General features: G+C 43.6%; 1 protein-coding gene across 3 annotated transcripts in view; it reads left to right on the top strand.

Annotated features, from left to right (window-relative positions):
- The window catches only part of SMC1A (structural maintenance of chromosomes 1A), a 47,337-nt gene extending 29,233 nt beyond the window's left edge, over positions 1-18,104 (top strand). Inside the window, exons 20-26 of one of the 3 annotated variants that reach the window (XM_024987772.2) lie at positions 2,112-2,268; positions 2,942-3,096; positions 3,208-3,359; positions 4,509-4,578; positions 4,872-4,982; positions 16,749-16,881; positions 17,491-17,578. In XM_024987772.2, the coding sequence (XP_024843540.1) occupies positions 2,112-2,268; positions 2,942-3,096; positions 3,208-3,359; positions 4,509-4,578; positions 4,872-4,982; positions 16,749-16,847 (744 nt within the window). In that variant the 3' untranslated portion in view covers positions 16,848-16,881; positions 17,491-17,578. 3 annotated transcript variants of the gene reach the window in all.
- The last annotated feature ends 740 nt before the right edge of the window (positions 18,105-18,844 follow it).

Raw genomic sequence — 18,844 nt, 5'->3', positions numbered from 1 at the left:
TGCAGGAGGCACGTGTCAGTGTCCTACTATGCATGATGCTAAGTTTGAGCCTCAGTTAAGGTATCTATTGCCAGATTTCTCAATAGTAAGCATACACTTTTACCATTGTAAGTAATAAGGCATCTTTAGGGTGACTTTTTGGCATCTTGTGAATATCTTGTTCCCCTAATATTTCTTTTTTAACCCAGTGGCTTTCACATTTTGATTCAACTTAATTTTGTTTTATAATTATGTAAATTCTTCATTTGATTCTAAAACCAGAAGTATAATACAAAGTATGTGAAGAGAAGTTTAGTTTCTTTTCTTGTCTAATTTCACCTCCCTCTATGTGTGACCATTTCAGTTTTTGGATTAGCATTTTGTTGTTGTATGTTTAAAATACAAACATACTTAAATGCAAATATATTCACATTCTCTCTCTTAGATAAAAGATAGCATTCTGTTGTGTACCTTTCATATTTCTACTGAATCCATGAATCACTCCATAGCATTATATATAGAGAGGGATGTTCAAAAAGGCTTTTTTTCAAAAACGTATATGTGTGTGTGTGTGTGTGTGTGTGTGTGTGTGTGTGTGTATCCTTCCTGTGCTTGAAGTCATTCAGTGGCACCCTCACCTAAGATAAAGCCCAAATGTCTTACAAGGCATAAAAGACACTTTTATCATTGAGCTTCTTCATGTGCCTCCAGCCTTGCCTCTGTCTAGTGCACGTGCATGCGCGCGCGCGCGCACACACACACACACACACACACACACACACAACAGTTGCTACTGTTGCCATGTTGAATTGCCCTTTATTTGGCACTTTTTTTTTTTTTCCCTGCGCCGCTTGGTTTGTAGAATCTTAATTCCCTGATCAGGTATTGAACCCAGACTCCAGCAATGAAAACACCAAATCCTAACCACTGGACCACCAGGGAATTCCCATTTGGCTTTTGAAGTTCATTAAAGTTGGTTATTCTTTTGAATTGCTTTGATTTCCTTGAATGAACCATGGATAAACCCTGGTTTTGCATGTGATATCTGCATAGAAGACTATTCCTTCTCTCCATTCTCACCATTCATCCTATAGGCCTGAGCTTAAAAATATTCCTGAAAGCCTTCCCTAACCCGTATCTGAGTAAGTGCACTTGTGTGCTGACCCATCATCGTCTGTTTAACATTGTTTGGGTATTCACTATATGAGATTGTTTACTTACATACATTCCTCTGTTATTCCATGAGCTCTATGAGTACAGGAGCCCAGGCTCACGGGATATGAGGGGCCAGTGCCTGGTGTTGGAAGGCATTTAGTAATATTTATTGACTAAAAGTGACAGAAAGGCACAAGCCCAGATATGCATTGCAGTATCCATAAGATTTAAAACCAAGTTCAAGTGGAATTTGCTCAGGTGTAGTGATCTGAGCAGAAAATATGCATTGTCTTATTCATTGTACAGCTGTAAATGAAGTCCAGACCACCCTGTGTGGGAGCCTATAGGTCACTCTGACATGGTGTTCGCTCATGACCTGGGCTGAGAGCCAGAGAGGGACACCATCAGCTGAGAGATGGAGAGGCTGACAGGGCCTGGAGGAAGGGCTTTATTATTGTTGTTCAGATGCTCAGCTGTGTCCGACTCCTTTATGTCCCCATGGATTGCAGCATGCCAGGCTTCCTTGTCCTTCACCATCTCACGGAGCTTGTTCAAACTCATGTCCAGTGAGTCAGTGATGCCATCTTGTCCTGTGTCATCCCCTTCTCCTCCTGCCTTCTATTTTTCCCAGCATCAGGATTTTTTCCAATAAGTCAGCTCTTCACATTAGGTGCCCAAAGTATTGGAGCCTCAGCTTCAGCATCAGTCTTTCCAGTGAATGTTCAGAGTTGATTTTCTTTAGCATTGACTGGTTTGATCTCCTTGCAGTCCAAAGGGGAAGGGCTAGAGATGAGAAAAGTGACGTGAGCCTGTAATTTCTAGGGACAGTGGGAAATGGTTACTTTGGTCAGGATCTGATGAGAGGAGCAGGGTTAGGAAAAAGAACCTGCCTTGTGCATGGGAGCAGGCCCCCGCTGGATCAGGTGTCTCTGTAGGGGCCTGGCCCTTCTTAATGCTGCTGGGCCTGGGCTTTGCAGGATGCCCAGGCTGAGGAGGAGATCAAGCAGGAGATGAACACGCTGCAGCAGAAGCTGAATGAGCAGCAGAGTGTGCTCCAGCGTATTGCTGCCCCCAACATGAAGGCCATGGAAAAGCTGGAAAGTGTCCGAGACAAGTTCCAAGAGACCTCAGACGGTAAGAGTTTCTTCTTTTACTCAGGCCTAAGATGAAGGCTGGAGAAGGCAATGGCACCCCACTCCAGTACTCTTGCCTGGAAAATCCCAAGGACGGAGGAGCCTGGTAGGCTTGCAGTCCATGGGGTCGCTAAGAGTTGGACACGACTGAGCGACTTCACTTTCACTTTTCACTTTCATGCATTGGAGAAGGAAATGGCAACCCACTCCAGTGTTCTTGCCTGGAGAATCCCAGGGACGGGGGAGCCTGGTGGGCTGCCGTCTATGGGTTGCACAGAGTTGGACACGACTGAAGCGACTTAGCAGCAGCAGCAAGATGAAGGCAGGAGTCTGGAGGTATGGCAGGGGCCTATTGTACATACCAACAGCTCCTGTTTTTACATGCTTACTCAAAACTCCCAAGAGCCCTAAGTAGTAGGGAATTATCACATCTGCTTTAGAGTAGAGAACTGCTGAGGTTTAGAGAATGAATGACCTGCCTAAGGTCACATAGCATGTGACCAGCCCACTGGACACAGGTGATTATGGAATTGTCTTCTTGGGCCCCTCCCCAGGCATTCCTCCCTGTGGGATGTTCCTGCTTTGTGTATTGTTACTTGTTTTTGCCAGAGCATGGATCTCAGCCCTGGCAGAGCCTGGGTACTGAGGGGTCACCTGTCTTTCCCTTGTGGTAGAATTTGAGGCAGCCCGAAAGCGAGCCAAGAAGGCCAAGCAGGCATTTGAACAGATCAAGAAGGAACGCTTTGACCGCTTCAATGCCTGTTTTGAATCGGTGGCCACCAACATTGATGAGATCTACAAGGCCCTGTCTCGTAACAGCAGTGCTCAGGTAGGCTGGAGCCCCTTGCCCAAATGACCCCTACCCATCCTCATTTGACCTTCCCTCTAGGCTTCCTGTCCTCATCCCCATCTAGACCTGACCCATCTCCTTTCCCCCTAGGCGTTCCTGGGCCCTGAGAACCCTGAGGAGCCCTACTTGGATGGCATAAACTACAACTGTGTGGCTCCTGGCAAACGCTTCCGACCCATGGACAACTTGTCAGGGGGGGAAAAAACAGTTGCAGCTCTGGCCCTGCTCTTTGCCATCCACAGGTAAGGCTGTGCCCCCTGCAGGGCAGTTGGTGGAGACTGTGCTGAGGCCGCTGGAGGCTCTGGGGTCCAAGGATATGCATAGATCTGCAGAGGTGAAGATGATCTGGTGGACTCTGGATTGCATCTGTTTCCCTACCTGCTGCAGCATATCTGTCCTTGGTTTCCTGGACTTATCTTCCCAATCCACCCTCATCCATTCAGCATGCCCTCCCCTGCATGTGTTCAGTCCCACCTCCAAGCTTTTGCTCACATGGTTGCTGGCTCATAAGCCCTTTTCATGCAAATCTAGCTTGGCCGTCACCTACCACCCCTTCACATTGCATTCTCCTCCTCCTCTTCCTCTAGGAAGCCTGCTTCAACCACTGTGGCATATCCTTACCTCCCCTTCCTAAATGCCAACAGTACTTGAATCTGACTCCCCCCTACAACTTAGTGCTTGATTGTACAGCATCAGTCAGTGAGCATTTCTTGATGGCTGCTCTTTACCAGACCCTGTTGGGGGATTAGGGACACAGATGAGTCAGACATGGTTTCTGTCCTCAAGGAGCTCATGGTCTAGTGGAAGCCAGATGTGTAAACAGTGAGCTAAATATTGTAACTGGGTGAGCGTGTGTGCTGTTGGACGCACAGAGGAGAGCCACCAACCCAATCTGGGAGGGTGTGGGTGGCCAAGAAAGGCTTTCAAGGGCAGGTGACACTTGAGTAGGAAATGCAAAGGATAAGTAGAAGTTAGCCAGGGAGACCAGTAGGCATTCCAAGGCAGAGGGTACAACATGCGCAGACAGGGAGACATGGTGTGAGTGGGTAGGTGGGGGTCGACCTCCAGGTAGCTTGGTCAGTATGACCAGAGCCTAGGACAGCTTTATCTCCTCAACCAACCTGGACACTCCAGAGAGGACCATGTCTTTTGGTTCTGCGGGATCCTGGAGCGCAGAGATGGATGCAAAGCAGAGATGGATGGATGGATCCTGGAGCACAAGAGAGTTCGGTTGGTGTACTGGCCTTTAGGGACTCAGGCAACATTCACACCTGGGGTTTTTAGTCTCTGAAGAAACGGAAGGGGGTGCTGGCCTGTGTGATGGGCCCTAGGGCTGTCATGCCCTACCTCTGCTCCCATCAGTATCAGCTTACCTACCGGTTCCCTCCCAGCTACAAGCCAGCCCCTTTCTTCGTCCTGGATGAGATCGATGCTGCCCTGGATAACACCAACATTGGCAAGGTGGGTGCAAGGAAAGTGGGGCCCGGGAAAGAGGCCCCCAAGTTGGGGCTGGGTTTCTGGGAACAACTCCTGAGTGTGCCCTAGCCGTTCCTGCCGCCTGTTCTCTGTGCCCGGGAGGCTGGGCCAAGGGTCATCCACACTGTACTAGTCAGTAGCCTCCTCTCAGCCTCTCTTCCCCCAACCTTCCACCCGCTACCCTACCCCCCCCACCCCCCCACCTCTGGTTCTGACTGTATAAGCCAGGGAGTGTTAGGGCTTCAGCCCTACTAAATGCTCGGTGGCCCCTCCCACAGGTGGCAAATTACATCAAGGAGCAGTCAACTTGCAACTTCCAGGCCATCGTCATTTCTCTCAAGGAGGAGTTCTACACCAAGGCTGAGAGCCTCATTGGAGTCTACCCTGAGGTAGGGCGGGCCTGGCTCAGGAGCCAGCCCCCACTCCCTGCCTGACTCCCCAGGGCAGGAAGGGAAGGCTGCAGTGGAGGGGCACGGCGGGTGGGGGAGCATAGGGACTCAGTTCATGAACAGCCTTGTTGGAGCCCTGTCCTGGAGGCTTACCAGCCCAGCTGGGCAGGGCCATTGGATTTGGGGACAGGTAGAAAGGCAGGGCAGAGGCACCCAGACAGAGAAAAGAACAAAAGTACAGAAATAGGCAGGTAGAGAAGGCACATGGGACTGAGCAAATCTTCTCACACCCAGAGAACCAGAGCCTGGGCTTTGGGCAGGTATGTAGGGAGGAGGGTTTGAAGCTCCCCAGTCCTAGGGCACTAGACCCCTCTTAATTCTCTCCTTACAATTTTATTTTTCTTTTTCTCCCTCCTCCTTCAGCAAGGGGACTGTGTGATCAGCAAAGTCCTGACCTTCGACCTCACCAAGTACCCAGATGCCAACCCCAACCCCAATGAGCAGTAGCAGTAGTTCTGCCCTCCTACCCAGTCTGGATCCTTAAGCTGCCCCTCTCCCAATCTCTGGATATTTGGTTCCCAACCTTCCCCTACTTCCTGTCCCTGTTTGGTATAATCATGGGATTTAGGCACTGCTATCAAGCACGAAGAGGAACAGAGGTGATGTTAGTTCTGGAGCAAAAATTCCTGAGCTTCAGGGAGCATCCTGGCCTCTGGAAGGAGGTGCTGAGCTGAGCTGAACTGAGCTGAACAGGGCCATCTGTCCATCCCCTTTCCTCCCTTTCAGACCTTCTCCCATCATCCATAATCATGGGTTCTTTGGGCCCCCTTGCATTTTGCTTGTGTGTGGGTATGTATGTGTGTGTATATATGTCCACATGTGCGTATGTGGGTGTGCTTGCAAAATAATACAGATATTAGAGACCCATTTTAGAAGGAGCCTAGGCTGAATTTGATTCCAAGAGAGCTTAGTATGACAGCACCCTGGAGCTGGGCAGAAGTATTCCGGACCTCATAGGATTCAGGCAGTTACGTGAAACTGCCCTCATTCATGTTTTCATTCATTTTGTGTGTTCATCAGACACATACTGAACACCTGTTTGTCAGACTCTATGCTAGGAATACAGAACTGAGTCAGACATGATCTCTACCCTCCTACTAGGAAGATGCTAGTTCATGAGTTCCCATGGTTAGCTGAATCAGGTATAGGTGCTTTGAATTTGAAAAGAGGACGATCACCTCCAGGCCTTCCGGAGGTCACTTTTGAGCTGGACCTTAAGTTGGTAGGATTTGGTTGGGTACTAGGAGCAGAGTCTGGGCTCTGAGGACAGTTCTAGTCCCATTTTTTATTACTTTCTAGTTTGGCGCTGGGCAAGTCATTTGACCTTTCTGTGCCTCAGTTTCCTCATTTATAAAATGGGGCTAACAGTATTTACCTACCTCATAGGATTTAATGATGTCAAACTCCTCACTGGAGGCCTTATCCTTGCTTAGAGTCCAGTAGGTGCCAACACCTCAGAATACAAGTCTTCACATGCCTAACGCCTGAGGGCTTCTGATCCCAATTGTTAAGGACAGAAGGAGCCTCCAGATTTGGGAGATGGTGAATGTTCTGGTTATTGGAGAAGTTCCAGGGCATTTATGGGGTTTACCTGGTAAATGGAGGGCACAAGGAACCCTATAGCTTAAATCATGTATAACTGAGTGCCTAGATCTCAACCTGGGTTGTTAGGAGGTAGGGGAGAGGTAGCCTGGGCCACATCCTGGCTGAATGCATGCGATGTTCCTTTTGGGAAATAACTGTTAGTTGCAGAGGCAGCTCAGTGTGCTGCCAGGAGATCAGTCTTTGCTTCTTCACATATACCATCAGACCATCACCTTGTCCTCATCTATATACTACATTTTTGTTTTTTAAAGGTTTAATCAATTGTAATTACCCAAGTAATGAGTGAATTTTCTTTTTAAGAAATTAGATTGTTACAAATAATAGTAGTCATTCAACTACCATTCTCCCATCGCATCTTAATTGCTGTAATGTCTGTTGTACATCCATCTTAACTTTAAGACTTACATGTGAATTCATTGAATATATTGTGTTTAATGCAGATGATATATTGACTCATTCTGCAGTTTTCTTTCTTTGCTTAGCTATATTTTTGAGATCTATGCATGTTGCTAAATGTAGAAGCAGTTCATCCTTTGTAATTGTTAGGTAGATTGCCATTATGTGACTCTACCACATTTTATTTACCCATTTCTCATGTGATAGACTGTTTTCTGTTTTTGCTTTTATAGGATGCTAAGCAGGAGCATTTGTGTGTGTGTGAAAACTTACCTAGGGTAGATTCCTAGAAATTGAATTGCAGAGTCATAGGCTATGTATACTTTTGTTTTTAATAGATAATTCCAAATTGCCCTCCCGTACTATTTACCCAGTATTTTTCTTGAGGTTGTCTTAGGTCTAATATTGTTATCTACTTTAGTTTCATCCTAAGTAGCGATAACCATGAAACAATGGGTTTGATGTGCTAAGTATGTATTTTCTAATACATATTAAAAGGGACATCAAGACAAAATAAATGTTTGTGTTCAACCAAAGAAATCACATACCACTTGTGGTGTGTGTGCCATAATTTGGGAAATGCTGGCATATGTGGAAAAGCACAATTTGGGAGTCACCCTGATTCAAATCCTAGCTGCAGAAACCTGAGCCTGTTATTTCACCTCCCTGAGTCTCGGTTTCCTCACGAAGGAAAGGAGATAATATACACCTACCTTGCAACCATGTAAGGAAGATGAAATATATCTAAAGCAATTTGGCTAACATCTAGATCATCACAGGCTTTTAAAGGTAGTAATTGCTATTCTTCCCACTTTACAGATAAGCAGACTGAGGCCCAGGAAGGTGAAGTAACCCACCTACCAGGTAGCAGTGAAGGTTTGAACCCAGGCCCTCCATCGGTCTTGTGTTTTCTCCATTGTGAGGGTGGTTATCAACCTTGGCTGTTCACTGGAATCACCTGTGAAGCTTTTTCTTTTTCTTTTTTTTTTTTCTGTCTGCACTGTGTGGCTTGCAGGATCTCAGTTCCCCAACCAGGGATTGAACCTGGGCTGTGGTAGTGAAAGCCCAGAATCTTGACCATTAGGCCACCAGTGAACTCCCTCTTTTTCCTTTTTAAGAATCAAAGCAATATATACACCAGTTAGAAAATAAAATATTACAGAAGGGCTTATAATGAAAAGCAGCAGTTCCTTGCTGCACTCCCGTGTCCAAAGGATGTGGAGCTCCTTGCTCTGGTCCCACGCCTGGAAATCTAACTCAGTAGGTGTGGATGATAATCTGGGTAACTAATCCCTACCTCATGAGGTAGAAAGCATTACATAAATTGTCTCAGGCTAAGGCCCTGGCACATAGGAACAAAAGTGCTACAAAGGATTTAAATCCTGAGGCTCAGAGAGGTGAGATGACTTGTCTTGAGATCCCAGTGGTTCCGTTGCAGAGCCTAAACTTCAACTAGGATCTCCTCTGTTTGCCCAGTACTTTCTCTTGTGTCACACTGCCTCCTAGCCAGCTGGACCTGAGTGAAATCCCTAGGGCTAGTTGGGGGACACTAGGTTGACTCCCTTATGTTCTGGACCTAGTAGCCTTAGTCTGGGGACCCAAACATGAACCAAATCTTTATCCTGTCCTTGAGGAGCTCAGTGTCTAGTTGGGGAGGCAATTCATAAACCAATGTGATCAGCGCTATGACAGGAGCATGGATATAGGAAGGGCATCTAGCTTAGGTAGAGGTTCAGGGAAGACATTCTCTAGTCTAGGACGTGAAACCTGAGCTGAGTCTCGAAGCACTGGTAGGAATTAGCCAGTTGAGGAGTTGGAAGGGATTTGCAGGTAGTGGGAACAGTATGCACAAGACCTGCGGTCAAGAAACAGCCCACCAGTTCAGAAATACTGAGCCATAAGGTTTCCTGGGCTGGGGAAAAGTAGCAGGAAGTGAAGCTGGAGAGGTAGTCAGGAACCAGATTTGAAGAGAGTCGTAAGAGCCTGGCTATAGAACAGATTTACCTCTCAGAACAGTTTGGTTCCCTAACTGGCTGTATACCAGAAACACATGGTGCATCCTGGATGACACCCTCCACCACCACCACCTAAAAATTCAGTTTTCATAACTGGGTGGGGGCCTCAGCATCTGGAGAGCTTATAAATGTGAGGATGTAACTAGGGTGCAGCCAGGTTTGGGAACTGTGGGTTGGAGACAGCAGAGGAGACTAGATAAGAAACAAACCCCTTTCTGGCTGGCCAGTGTGGAAGCAGATTAGGTTAGATGCTCAAACTTTATGCTCCCTTAGTTTCCCAGTTCAATTCTCACAGTTTTATATTTGCCTATTTTATCTCTCCAAATAAGCTATAAGCCCCACAGGGGTGGGTGTGGGACTATCTTGCTACTAGTATACACCCAGCAAAAAGCACAGTACCTGACCCCAAATACGCATCCAAAAAATAGTTTTTCAATGAATGAATGCATGTGTGAAGGAGAAAATGGAGACATATTAGTTAGGGAACTTGAAAATACTAGTCTACTGAAGGGCAAGGGCAGTGGGACTGGATTGGAGATGATAAGGTGTGAGCCATTAAAGGAAGAGATGAAGCAGACTTGGTGACTGATTATTGGATGTGAAGTGTGACTGGGAGGATAGAATGAATGCTGGTTAATAGCCAAGATTCCTACTCTGTCCCAATCATTCTCCTTCATCATCCATCTGAATCAGAATCTCCTTCCAGCCTCCTCAGCAATTGAAATTCCTCAAGTTAAGTAAACATTGTCTGTGTGCTGTGTGGTCTCCCCCTCCTCCCCAGCCATTGATTCATTCATTGAGTTCAATAAATCTTGGCTAAGCACCTCCTGTGCCCTTCCAAGGTGGGACTCTTGACTCCCTCTTTCCTACCTCAGATGTTTTTGAGGGCTTCCCCAGATAAGACTTACGTCCCTTATACAGTAACCTAAAGGGAGATACTCAAACATCAGACCTGTAAGGGAACCTACAGACTTCGTCCAGTCCCCTCCTGAGGCTCTCAGTGGGGAAGAAACTTGCCTAAGGCCCCACTACTAGGAAATGTAGGAGCCAGAACTGGAGCCTAAGTTCCCTTTCCACATTGCCCCTAGAGCCTTGATTTCTCCCATTGCAGATCAGAACAGGCAGAACAGGCCAAGGAGAAGGTTGGCCTTTGAAAGTCACTGGTACTGGACAGGCGAACAAGAAGCTTGCCAGTTACACTGCTCCCTTTTGGAAGCCCTCAGCAGACCTGCCATGCCCACAGTCCCTTTTAAGGGATTAAGCATGAGTTGCCATGCTCTGTACCATGTGACCTCACAATCCTGGCCACAGATGACAAAGTTGGGATAGTATCTTACTCATGGACAGCCAGTCTCTAAGCTGGACGATGGTTCTATTAGGTAGACTGATGTAAGAACTCTATCTCCTAGCCATGGCCTGTATGAGATGGTAAATGTATGAAACAATCAGATCCTTTTTCAGAGAGGCTGAATGTGAGGCATTCAGAAGAAGTGGACAATTAGAATTTAGCAAGGCAGATGTGGATGAGGGATGTCAGAAACTGAATAGCAAAAACAAGGAGAAAGCTGCAAAAACCATGAGGCATGTGAGAATGTGGGGCCACAGGTAGCAGAAGCCATGAAGCAGCAAGACAATGGGCCAAAAGGACACAGAAGCCATGAAGCAATAGGAGCCACGATGTAGCAGTAGCCTAGAGGAACAGAAACCATGAGACAAAACCCTGAATCTGTGAGATCCACGAAGCAGCAGAAGGCTTGAACAGACAAGATCCATGTGGCAGCAGAAGAAATGAGACTGCAAGAGCCCCAAGGTAGCTGCAACCGTGTGGCAGTGAGGCAGCAAGAATCAAAGAGGCAGCAGGATAGACCAGGCAAGCAGAAGTTACAGCACAGAGAAGCCCCCGATTAATTGGAGCTGAAGCCCCAGAAGCCAGGAAGCTGCAGGAGCCAGGAGGCCCAGAAGCTGTGCCCCGAAGGCCACTGGCTGGCGTGGAGGGGAGCAGAGAGAAGGTAGTCAGTAGCAGTAGGAGGAGTATAAACACTGCCAGAAAGAAGTTGAGTCACCATTTTGAGAAGCACTAGAGAAGGGAGCAACAGATGCCTGCAGCTGAGGGGGTGACAAGATAAGCCAGGCTCTAGCGCTGCTTTGGATCATAAACCATTTTCAAGTTTCTGTTCTGTGAGGCTGCCTATGTAGCTGTTTTTGTCTTCCTTATTTCCCTGTGAATGCTTCAATAAATCTCCATCACTAAGCTGAGTGTGTCTGTTCCTTATAATTTAAAAAAGGTTAACACTGTGGTGTGTACTTTAGATGGGTGGAGAATAGGGCAGAAGATCTTACAGGTAGGTTTGAACCAAGACACAGGTGGAAATTCATTCTTCTCTCACACCCTCACTGGCACGGGAACTTTTCATTCACTTACTCATTGACGGCTTTTTCTCATCCAGTCATTCATTTATTCATTACTTCTGGATAACTCATTCATTCACTTATTATCATTCATGCAATAGTATAAGCATTTGCTCATTTGTTCTTTCCAGTATTCACTTAGTCATCACTTTGCCATCCATTCATTCAGCAAGCATATATTGAGCTCCTGCAGCATGTCAAGCCCTGTGCTTGGTTCTGGAGATAAGATATATTCCCTATACTCCAGGAATTCAGTTTACCTGAGGGCTCAGATAATTAAGCAGATAAGTGCATCAACTGTGACAAAAGAACTGACAAGTGTAGATGAGGCAGAGTAGAGAATATGACCATTAGGTGGTTCTTCCTGGGGTGGGGTGGGATGGAGGGAGTTTTCAGGAAAGCCTTAATAGAGAAGGGGGCACTTGAAGGAAGAATTTCTGTTTACCATGTAGAAACGGAGGAAAGAATACTGCCAACAGAAGAACTGCTTAAGAAAGATATATAGTGTGAAAGCACATGGGTTTTGGGGGGACCAGTGGAAGAAGTGGAAACCAGGCAATCAAACTTAGCTTTCATTCTATGGGCAATAGGAAACCGAAGAAGGGTTTGAAGCAGAGAAGTGACAGATTGGTATTTTAGGAAGGTGACTCTAATAGCTGGTATGAAGGATGGTTGGGGGCATGAAACATTGACATAAATAACATTTGAATAAAGAACGTGCATGTGTCATAGAGGGAGAAAGTTCTGCCAGTGGACTAAGGAAGACATTGGAGGAGGTGGAATTTGAGCTAAGCCTTGAACAATAGGGAAGATTCCAACTAATGGAGATAAGGAGTAATATTTTTTCCAAGCAAGTATGGCAAGTCTGGGTTAATGAATATTCCACTTTGACTGCAGTAAAGCTACATTTAAGGGAGAGGTAGGAAAGGAGACTCCAAGGTTTCTCAGATTTTTATATTCTGTTACCATTAGGTCTGCCAGAAACAAGGGTATTTGGGGGGAGGGAGTTAAGTGGTAGGCAGGAATGTCCTTTTTCTGTTTTTAAAAATTAATTTAAAATACGTGTTCATTTTAAAATAGAAGTAATACATACACAATGTTCATAAAACAATAAACCAGTACCAAAAAAGTACTGACACACATGCCCCCATCCCTACTCTACCATCTTGTTATTAGCATCCACTTTTAGTTATTTCTTCTGATTGTTATTTCCATATATAAATAATATTCCATATGATGTGTCTTTCATGTCCTGCTATGACAGATAAGGATTTAGATAATTTACACCAAGTTCAACTCTTGTCCTTCCTGCTTGTAATATGATTTAGTTGCTCTGTTAAATAACTTCTGAGGGGCTTCCCTGCGTGATAGCACAGTTGGTAAAGAATCTGCCTGTAATGCAGCAGACCCCGGTTCGATTCCTGGATCAGGAAGATACCCTGGAGAAAGGATAGGCTACCCACTCCAGTGTTCTTGGACTTTCCTTGTGGCTCAGCTGGTAAAGAATCCACCTGCAATGTGGGAGACCTGGGTTTGATCCCTGGGTTGGGAAGATCTCCTGGAGAAGGGAATGGCTACCCACTCCAGTATTCTGGCTTGGAGAATTCCATGGGCTGTATAGTCCATGGGGTCGCTAAGAGTTGGACATCTACCATCTTGTTATTAGCATCCACTTTTAGTTATTTCTTCTGATCGTTGTCCCCACTTCTAAATAATATGCCATATGATGTGTCTTTTATGTCCTGCTATGACAGATGAGGATTTAAATAATTTACACCAAGTTCAACTCTTGTCCTTCCTGTTTTTAATATGATTTAGTTTCTCTATTAGATAACTTTTCTGAATTTAAGCAACACTGGGATTCCTTGTTCCATGAGCGAGAGACCATTTTTCTGAACCAGAACTTTGTTAGATGAGAATACCTTTCCTATTTGCCTTCTTCCCCACTGTTCAACCTCTCAACTCCTATCATCTGGTCTTTTATATATCAAAGTTGGTAACATTGAATTCTATTCTGTAATCAGATTAAGGCTTTTTCTGTGTGTGTTGTCTTTAGTTTGATCCTAAAAGTTTAAAAGCAATAAACTATTATTATTAACATGACTAAATATTCATTGCAGAGCCAATTGATGTACTTTTATAATTTTTTCCTTGTAGCAGTTTTTCATCTTTTTGGAAGTTTCTAATTCTGTTTCTCTTTCACTATTTTACTTTTTCATATATTCCATTTTTTCTTCTCAAAAACCTCTATTACATTAGGTACATCAAGTCTACCGCCCCCCAAACAAAAAAGACCCTCTTGGAATCCTCCATCCCTTTCTCAAATCTGGACTAGTTGTTCTCCAGGCCTGATGCATGACTGTCATTTTGGAACTTTCCTTCACAGCTTTCCTTGCTTATATGACTATTTACTGGTGGTTCCCAAGGTTTTTGCTGTGTCTGTTTTTTTCTGTTGTTTTGATAGTATACATCCTCAAGTAACTTCTCAGAAAGGTTGTATAGGAGATAGACTTCCTGGATACTGTATTCCATTCTTATGCTTGGATATAAAGTTTCATTTCTTATGGGCTTTTTTTTGTTTGATTGATTGATTGTGGTTTTGTGGCTGTAGCTTGAGGCATTCGCAGGATATTAGGATATTACTTCCCTGACCAGGGATTGAACTCATGCTCCCTGCAGTGAAAGCACAGAGTCTTAACCACTGGATCGCCAGGGATGTCCCCTAAAGTTTGAGATTCAAAGCCATTTTCCCACAGAACTTTGAAGTCTCATTGCTCTTATGTAAATATTAACTCATTTATTTCTTCTGTCTTTCTGGGACCTCAAAGACATGAATGTTAGATTTTTTTCTTATAGTGTTGCAGGTCCCTGAGGCTCTGTTCACTTTTTTTCTAGTCTATTTTCTCTCTTTTTCCAGATTGGGTAATTTCTGTTGTTCTGTATTCCAGTTAACTGATTCTCTCCTCTGTCCCCTCCTTTTTTGCCATCCATCCATTTTGTTTGGGTTATTGTATTTTTCAGTTCTACAATTTCCATTTGATTCTTCTTTATATCTTCTATTTCTTTACTGACAATTTGTATTTTTTCACTTGTTTTAAGCATATTCCTTATTGTCCATTAAAGCATTTTTATGATGGGGCTCCTTAAAAACCCTTGTCAGATGATTTTTAACATCTCTGTCATCATGGTGTTGAGTCTATTGAGTGTCTTTTCTCATTCAAATTGAGATTTTCTTGGTTCTTGGTATGATGAGTGATTTTCAGTTGAAACCTGGGGATTTGGGGTATTGGGTTAAATATGAGGATTACTTAAATATCTTGTTTTAACTTGCCTCCTCAGACACTGTTCCAGCAGTGAAAGAGGAGACACTGACTTGTTACTATCAGATGGGCATGGAAGTCCAGTATCCCCACTCAATGTCTGTTCATACCCCAGAGAGAGGGTTTCCTCATTACTCTTAGATGAGGGTGGGAGTTCTGGCTCCCCACTCAGCCTTCCCAAACACTACCCCAGTGAGGAGGGGAAGAGTTACTCTTTATAGCCAGCAAAGGTAGAAGTCTAGGCTCCCCACTTGGCCTTTGGTGGTGGGACTACAGTTTTTCCTGTGGTGTTTGGCTGGAGTAGAATGGTTATTATCTAATTACCATCTTATCCAGCACCAAGTCTAGGATATGTGAGGTAAAAAGGAAACCAAAAGAAATCACCACTACGTTGCTCCTCTGCTACTGAGGTCCTCAGCAGGTTTGCCTTCTCTCTACTTCTCAGTCTTATGTTTATATGTAATGTCCCAGGATTTTAGCTGTACCTGGGGAGAGGAATAGGGAAAAGTACTTCTACTCCATTCACTCCCCTCTTTAAATAGTAATTTTTTGAAAACTATATTTGTGGTATTTTAAAATTTCCTAATTATGTGTTTTAAGTTTTGGGATGTCATTCATTGTATTGGTCATTGGATAGGCTTCTTCATTTTGAAATTCTTTAATTCTGGAAAATCCTCTTATATTCTTTGATAAAATTCTTTGATACGTTCCTCTTTTCTGTTTTATTTTGTTGTTGTTGTTCTCTCCTGGAACTCATTAAAGTGGAATGTTAGACTTTCTGAATTGATCTTTGTATTTTCATCTGTTCTCTCTACTGCTGCCACACCTCCTACCTCCTTCCTTCTCCCCTTCCTAGTTTTCTCTCTCCCTTTGTTTTTGTTTACTTTCTGGAAGAAGATTTAACTTTATTTTCCAACTCTTCTCTTGCATTTCTTTTCTTCCCTTCTTCTTCCTTCTTTTCTTCCTCCCTTTCTTCCTTCTTGCATTGGGTCTTTGTTGTCCCACGTGGGCTTCCTCTAGTTGTTGTAAGTGGGGGCTGCTCTCTAGTTGTGATGCACAGGCTTCTCTAGGCACGTGGGTTCAGTAGTGGTTCACTGGCTCTAGAGCACAGGCTTGGCAATTTTGGCACATAGGCTTGGTTGCCACGCAGCACGTGGAATCTTCCCGGACTAGGGATGGAATCTGTGTCCCCTGAATTGGCAGGCAGATTCTTAACCACTGGACCACCAGGAAAGCCCTGCATTTCTCTTCATTTTGCCAATCACATTTTAAAATTTCCAAATATCCATTCATGTTATCTTTTCTTATAGCATTCTGTACTTGTTTAATGGATGTGCTGTTATCTTGAATCTCTCTTGGAGTAATAGAGGTATTTTTATATATCATTGTGTTCTTTGAAATATTTATTTCCTTTGGGATTTGTTTTTCCCCCATTTGCTTATTGTAGTCTCTTTCAATTTGTAATCTTTTCTCAGGTCCCTGGTAATGTATAGTGGTTTGCTCATATTTAAGAACACAGCAATAAAATTGGATTCAAAGCTCTGTGTATGGGGTACAGGGCTAGGTGACTGGTGGCTTACCTTTAGAATGATTGGAAAATAGCTGACTACTATGCTGTGCCAAAACATAAAGATCTTTCTCTGAGCTTGTTCAAATTGCCTTAGAAAAGAAATGTCTAGTTTTGCGTAATGGGTAGACACCTGGCTACTGTGAATTGTACACAGAGGGATGGGTTAACAGTTCAATATACAGCTTCACAATTTATCACCCTGTTTTCAGACCAACATCTCACTCATGCTCTATATCATACCTGGCATTGTTAAGACCCAAAACATTCTAGGCTACTACACAGAAAGATCAACTCCTCCTCAGTGGCATCACCTCCATGTATACTCCAGGCTGTGGCTTCCTCCACCATGCTTCATCAATCATCAATCCTCCATTTTCTTCCTATCTTCCAGACATTTGGAATCTCTTTCGCTGATGGACCTGCTCCTGACGGACATTCTCTTCGTCATTGTGTTTTTATACTTTTTTTTATTCCTTTACTATTATTTTAGCAAGGTTTCAGGTGGGAATGGAGATAAACATGTGGTAAGTCTGCCATCTTGTCCTAGAAATCTACTAGTCTACTTATAACTGTTTATTTTTTACTTTTCTGATAATAATCTTCATATCTTTAAGTAATATACAATTTTTTTCTATTTATCAACTTACCACTTTTAGACATTATCTGTTACTTCCTGCTATTAATACCACCGACTGCCCTCCTCCCATGCCCCCAATATATAGACATGTCCTTAATTATATGTCCTCTATTTCTTACCTTTGTACCTTTAAATAATAGATTTGTATTCCCTCTTTCAATCTCTCAACTTCTCTCATTTATACTTTTATATTAACAAGATTAATAATATTTACATTCTGTTTGATAACCAAAATTAAATCATCCATACTTTGCTAACAGGTCATTCTAAAGGTTTAAAGTCAATAAAGTGTTTATGTTGTTATAATTATGTAAATGTTGTTCCTAATGCTCCAGTGTCCTAGGATTACATTTCTTTTCTTATACAGTTTATGTTTTTTCCTAGAGTTTCTAATTGCCTTTCTTTTTTCCTTGCATTGTCTGACTTTATCTCCTTCTTAAGTTGTTCCAAATTCTTAAGGAAAGTATAAAATCATTTGAATCCCCTTTTTCCCCAGATACCTTCCTCCTGGAGCCCTCCGTCTTCCTGCTCCAATTTGGACTGGTTGCTCTGTAGGCCTGCAGCACAACTGTCATCCTGGGACGTCCCTTCATTACTCTTCTGGGTTGGACCCAATCTTTCCTGGACCTTACATCTTCCTCTTTGTTAGTTTACTCCTTTGTAGTGGCCTTTGTAGTTGTTCTCCACCATCCATTCCTCTCCTCCCCCATTGTATTAATAGCTGTGCAATTTGAGTGGAATTGACCCCATTGCCAGCTCTAGGTATAGAACTTTATGATATAAACCAATCTGAGTAATCTCCCACATTATCACAGTGATGATTGGTTCAGAGATGATCCAATCACTGAAGCTTTTTGTTCAGATTTTGAGGGAAGACATAGCTGTCTTCCCTTGGACACGAACAAAGAAGTATGTAGTCTGATTGCTGTTGTTAGCCATCTGTTGAGCATGTGGAAGGCTTACCTGAGAATGGAGCTGACAAATGGAGAAGGCAGAGCCAAGAGAATTACAGAGAAATGGATCCATATTCCTGATCATACCGGGCCTGAAGTCTTCCCTGCCTATGGACTTGTCAGTTAAGTGAGCCAATAAATTGCATTTATTATTTAAGCCAGTTTGAGTTGGGTTTTATATTGCTTGCACATGAAAGCATTATAACTTATGTTGTTGCTGTCTCCCTTTAGAGAAGGAATGTGCATTTTTTGGTTATATGAGGCACTATATTGTGAAAGCATATTTTTAGAGTAAATCTGGGATGAAAGGTATATGTTGGATAACCAAAGGAGTGAACTCTATTGGCTGCCTAGTATTTAAATCTTCATCCTATTTGGAGGGATTCCTCTTCATGTGAGTCTCAATGAGAGGCAGGCCCCCACTTCCTCTATGGAAACCAAAGGTAGTTAGACTTTTTTCCTTGCCCACCAGGCGACAAGGACCGAATATTCTAGTCATAGCTTTGAATCCAGTGTGAACAACACAAAGGAGACAGGAATATATAAGATTAACAAGCAGATGACAAATTAGGAGAATATGCTTGCAATATGTAAAACTGACAAAAGATTAATAACTAGAAAAAGAAGATAGTAAATCCAAGAGGAAAATGGGAAAAGGAAATGAGTAATTAACAGAAGGAAAAACTTGAATTAACACAAGGGGAAACTTGAATACATTAAGAGATTTTCAACTCTGCAGATAGAGAAATGAAAATTAAAATAACATTGAGAAATCACTACAAGAATGGCAACATGGAGAAAGTCAGATATCATCAAAGCACTGATGATGAGAGGAAAAGAAAACTGGGTGGAGTGTAAAATGGTACAGGTGTTCCAGAGAATAGTTTGGCAGTACCT

Source organism: Bos taurus, chromosome X (genome assembly GCF_002263795.3).
Source record: "Bos taurus isolate L1 Dominette 01449 registration number 42190680 breed Hereford chromosome X, ARS-UCD2.0, whole genome shotgun sequence".
In the NCBI taxonomy this organism is placed as follows: domain Eukaryota; kingdom Metazoa; phylum Chordata; class Mammalia; order Artiodactyla; family Bovidae; genus Bos; species Bos taurus.
This window is presented reverse-complemented; position numbering and strand designations above follow the sequence as displayed.